Here is a 4,855-nt window from a genome sequence, read left to right on the forward strand (position 1 = left end):
AAATGAAAAAATGTTGAATTGTAGCTTACGATTTACTGCTTTGCTGTGATCGCTCTGTCCACTGTCATTTGACTGGTTGCTTGATACTGATGACAGACTTGAACTTCTGACAAATCCAAAAGCCATAATCTTAGCTGCTGGTAATCGAGAGTAACCAGGGGGACGAAGTCCAGAGTGCCCAGGTTTGGGTAGACTTGATCTTTGCACAATTGGTATTGTGTTTTTCTTCTGTTCCACTGAAATACAGAAAACGAGGAAACAATCTTTTTGTTCTGAAATATGAACTGATATAAACAAAAAGAATCCAACAAAGCTTCAAAGAACAGAAATGCATATATTGGAAATTTCCAGAATGCGAGTATCAATCATTGTCACATGAAAGTCTGTCAGTCATTCCATTAGAAGTTGTTAGAAGATTCTCAAAAGAATAAATCACAACAATATGAAAACATGTCATAACTGAAAGTGATCTACGATCACTTCCTAATGCACGTAATTATATGTTAAAAATTTAAGTATCTGCACATTAATAGTGAGGAATTAGATAGTTTTCTGAGGTCTTCACAAAACTGATGCACAGCTGAGTACAAAATAATCTACCTTTATTATCACACACTCCAAATTTCATAAATTCTGTCACTTCATATCATCAAGGAATCCCAAAACACTTCAGAGCCAATTAAATGCTTTTGAAATGCAGGAAAATAGGGCAAGCAAATTGCACATGACAATTCCATGAAAAGCAACAGGATAAATAGCTAGATAAAACTGCTTTGATGGGTTTGATTAAAGAGAAATATTGGTCAGAACATGATGATAATTTCTCTGCTTAGCTCTGAAGTGTTTCATTGAATCTTTAGAAGAGAACTTGATTTTATTTATTGTTCAAAATATATTCAATAATAGCATTCAGCATCCAATAGCATTCAATAATAACATGAAACACTCAGAGCAAGTGTCAACCTGGATTAAATAGTTGGAGCAATACTCTTCCTCTCTCCCTTCAATATCTTCGGAATCTCATTGAGTGGAGACTGGTACCATTGTCACAGCCAACATACTTGCCACCCATTAATCAGATCCATTAATAATTAATAAAAAGACTTTTGGGATTCTTTCTGTCCATGAGATAAAGGGAGGAAATGTATCCCAACAGAAAGAATTCACCTGCATGTCCCCATGGCAGTTTGTAGAGACTACAGCTCCAATCTGGGGAGTTCTGAAATCAATTTGGTTGTCTTTGTCTGGAAAACGTAAATCAACATATCTTAATCATGTCCTGCCATCAAATACACCAGGAGTTTGAGGAGACATAGACTTCTGCAAAACCAACCCTTTTAGCTTTCCCTAATCACAAAGTAGCAACCCTGCTTTCTTTTCACAAAGTTTGATTCCAAGTCATAATAGGGGAATTAAAAATCAAGATTTAAGGATACCTTAAAGCAGGAAAGATTGAGAGCAACATTTACAAAAGGAATTCAATAGAGAATATAAAAAAGAATTGTCTAAACAACTCTCTCTGACAGCTCATTCCATTTACCATCATCTGTTGTGTGAAAAACATGTCCCTCAGGTCTCCTTTAAATTATTTCCTTCTCACCTTAAACCTAAACCCTCTTCGTTTAGGCTCCCCTAACCTGGAAAAAAGCCTGAGACAATCCATTTTATTTATACCCTCTTATAATTTTATAAACCTCCTTCCTACCAAGAGAAAACAGTCTATCCAACGTCTACAACTCTAGTTATCTAGTCCCAGCAATATCCGGTGAATCTTTTCTGTACCCCGTCTAGTTTAATCACATCCGTTTGTGAAATGTCCAACCCTGGAGGGCAATAAACAAATGTTGGACAGAATTATGGAATAAATTATTTAAAAAAAATTAAACAAAACAACTTCTGTGGCTTTTCGATATCCCAAAGTGTTTTACAGTCAATGAAGCTCTCATGAAAAGCAGCCCCTGTTGTAATGGAGTAACATGGCAGCAAATTTCCAGAATGCAATGTCCCACAAATTTGAATGGGAGAACTGCATAATTCATTTTAGCAATGTTTTATGAGGGTTAAATATTGCCATGGCACTGAAGTGTAACTCAAGCAACTCCTTCGATCTTTAAAATGTTAGGATCTTTTATATTTACCTGAGGGGCCTTGGTTTAACATTTCATTTGAAAATCAAGCACTTCCTCAGTATTGTACTGGGAATATCAACCTACTTATTATGTTTCTGGAATAGAACCCATACCCATAACCTTCAGATTCTGAGATGAGCCACAGCTGATTCTCATTTCAAACACCTGACTAGAATTTGAGGAAATGAATGACTGATAAATGTTAAGTGAACAGTCAGTTTGCAGGGTATTTTCTAATTAGGTACTTCCCTTTGTTGTTATTTTCTCTACTTCAGTCTAAAGCCATTAATGAGGCTTGCTAACAAATTAGCTGCAGGCCGCACAGCTAATTAAAGTAAAATAGTGATGCATCAAAGGCTTGAAAGGAGTTCCTCAGATTATGAGCTCGTGGGAATGCAACTGATCTCTGCTGTAATCAGAAGTGTGAGATAACAACATGGGATCTACATTATGAGCATATTTGTGGTGCTGGTTGTGTTAAATGGCAAAGTTAGTATGTTTTTTTTCTGCATGCCCACCAGATCTATGCAGGGCAGTAAGATCATTCTATTATTAGCACATGACCATGATGCAGCAGTGATCTGATGCCAGCGCTGCAACTTTCGGACTCAATGCTCCAGCTAATATCCTACATTAAAGAAACATGTCTGAACATGTATTCAGTAGCAAGAGGCACCACTTGCCACATATTCTCCCTCACAGCAATCCTCAGTGCACACACCACCCATCATCAGTGTTCATGGAGTCCAACAAGCCAATGTCATCGATTAAGCAATTTACACAAATCCCACATCATTCTCTACACATTCCTATAAACTACCCACAATTCTACCATTCACTTATACACTAGAGACAATTTACAGTGGTCAATTGAGCTATCAATCTGCATGCCTTTGGGATTGGTGCACCTGGATGAAATCTACATGGTCACAGTTACAACATGCAAGCTCCACATATTCAGTACTAGGGGGTATTGGGGGTAGGATATTGACTTGGGTAGAGAACTGGTTGGCAGACAGGAAGCAAAGAGCAGGAATTAACGGGTCCTTTTCAAAATGACAAGCAAGGGCGGCACGGTGGCGCAGCGGTAGAGTTGCTGCCTTACAGCGAATGCAGCGCCGGAGACTCAGGTTCGATCCTGACTACGAGCACCGTCTTTTTGCAGTTTGTACGTTCTCCCCGTGACCTGTGTGGGTTTTCTCCGAGATCTTCGGTTTCCTCCCACACTCCAAAGACGTACAGGTATGTAGGTTAATTGACTGGGTAAATGTAAAAATTGTCCCTAGTGTGTGTAGGATAGTGTTAATGTGCGGGGATCACTGGGTGGCGCGGACTCGGTGGGCCGAAGTGTCTGTTTCCGCTCTGTATCTCTAAATCTAAATCTAAAAAATGACTAGTGGGGTGCCGCAAGGCTCGGTGCTGGAACCCCAGTTATTTACAATATATATATGTGTATTTTTAAATACTGGAGAGATTTTGAGGAACAAGTGCACTCCAGCACTCTGTGAAACATCACCTACCCACGCTCTCCAGAGACACTGCATGACCCGCCGATCCACTCCAGCACTCCGCGAAATGCCACCCATCCATGCTCTCCAGAGATGCTGCCCGACCCGCCGAGCCACTCCAGCACTCTGTGAAACATCACCTACCCACGCTCTCCAGAGACGCTGCCCGACCCGCCGAGCCATTCCAGCACCCCGCGAAACGTCACCTATCCATGTCCTCCATAGATGCTGCCCGAGCCGCCAAGCTTCTCTAGCACTCTGTGAAACGTCACCTATCCATGTTCTCTAAGGATGCTGCTTGACCCACTGAGTTACTCCAGCACTCTGTGAAACGTCACCTGTTTCAGGGCACCATAATGTTTGGGACACATGGCTTCACAGGAGTTTGTAATTGCTCAGGTGTATTTAATTGTCTCCTTAATGCAGGTATAAGAGAGCGCTCAGCACCTAGTCTTTCCTCCAGTTTCCATCACCTTTGGAAACTTATATTGCTATTTATCAACATGAGGACCAAAGTTATGCCAATGAAATTTGCCTTTACTTACAAAGGAAGCCAAAGACACAATGTATTGTAACGTATGTTTTTCTTACGTAACACGCGTCGCGGTGTCCACTCAGATGGATGCTATATTCTACTACATGATCAGGTGGATGAAGTGGAAACGGTGTTTGCAATTTTATTGTTCCATGTGGTATTCATAAGCATAGAAAGGAATAAGAAATACGTGTACTTACTGTGCCAACCAGGTCACTGGTGGACACCACGCACCAACTGTTACACAAAATGTATTTGTGTATTCTGATGCCATTTTTGGAAATTTGCCATCAATATGCTATCTTTTCTTATATTTTTCGTTGATGCTATGTTAGTCATGAACCCAATAAAGTACTTGTCAACGTTTTGAAGGAATTTGAAATTTGACTTCCTATGTCACATTATTGTGTGCCAGTATTGTAAAAATACACATATTAATGATATAGACGAGGGAATTAAATGTAACATCTTCAGGTTTGTGGGCTTAACAAAGCTGGGTGACAATGCGAGCCGCGAGGAGGATGCATTGAGGCTGCAGGGTGACTTGGATAGGTTGGGTGAGTGGGCAGATACATGGCAGATGCAGTATAATATGGATAAATGTGAAGTTATCCACTTTGGTGGCAAGAACTGGAAGGCAGATTATTATCTGAATGGTGTCAGATTAGGAAAAGGGGAGGTGC

General features: G+C 40.3%; 1 protein-coding gene across 1 annotated transcript in view; it reads right to left on the reverse strand.

Moving 5' to 3' along the window:
• Positions 1–223, reverse strand: part of LOC144595200 (microtubule-associated tumor suppressor candidate 2-like) — a 128,833-nt gene extending 128,610 nt beyond the window's left edge. Inside the window, exon 1 of the mRNA XM_078402386.1 lies at positions 30–223. Within this exon, the coding sequence (XP_078258512.1) occupies positions 30–126 (97 nt within the window). The 5' untranslated portion in view covers positions 127–223. The remainder of the gene's footprint in view (positions 1–29) is intronic.
• Between the last annotated feature and the right edge of the window lie 4,632 nt (positions 224–4,855).

Source organism: Rhinoraja longicauda, chromosome 7, assembly GCF_053455715.1.
Source record: "Rhinoraja longicauda isolate Sanriku21f chromosome 7, sRhiLon1.1, whole genome shotgun sequence".
Lineage (NCBI taxonomy): Eukaryota > Metazoa > Chordata > Chondrichthyes > Rajiformes > Arhynchobatidae > Rhinoraja > Rhinoraja longicauda.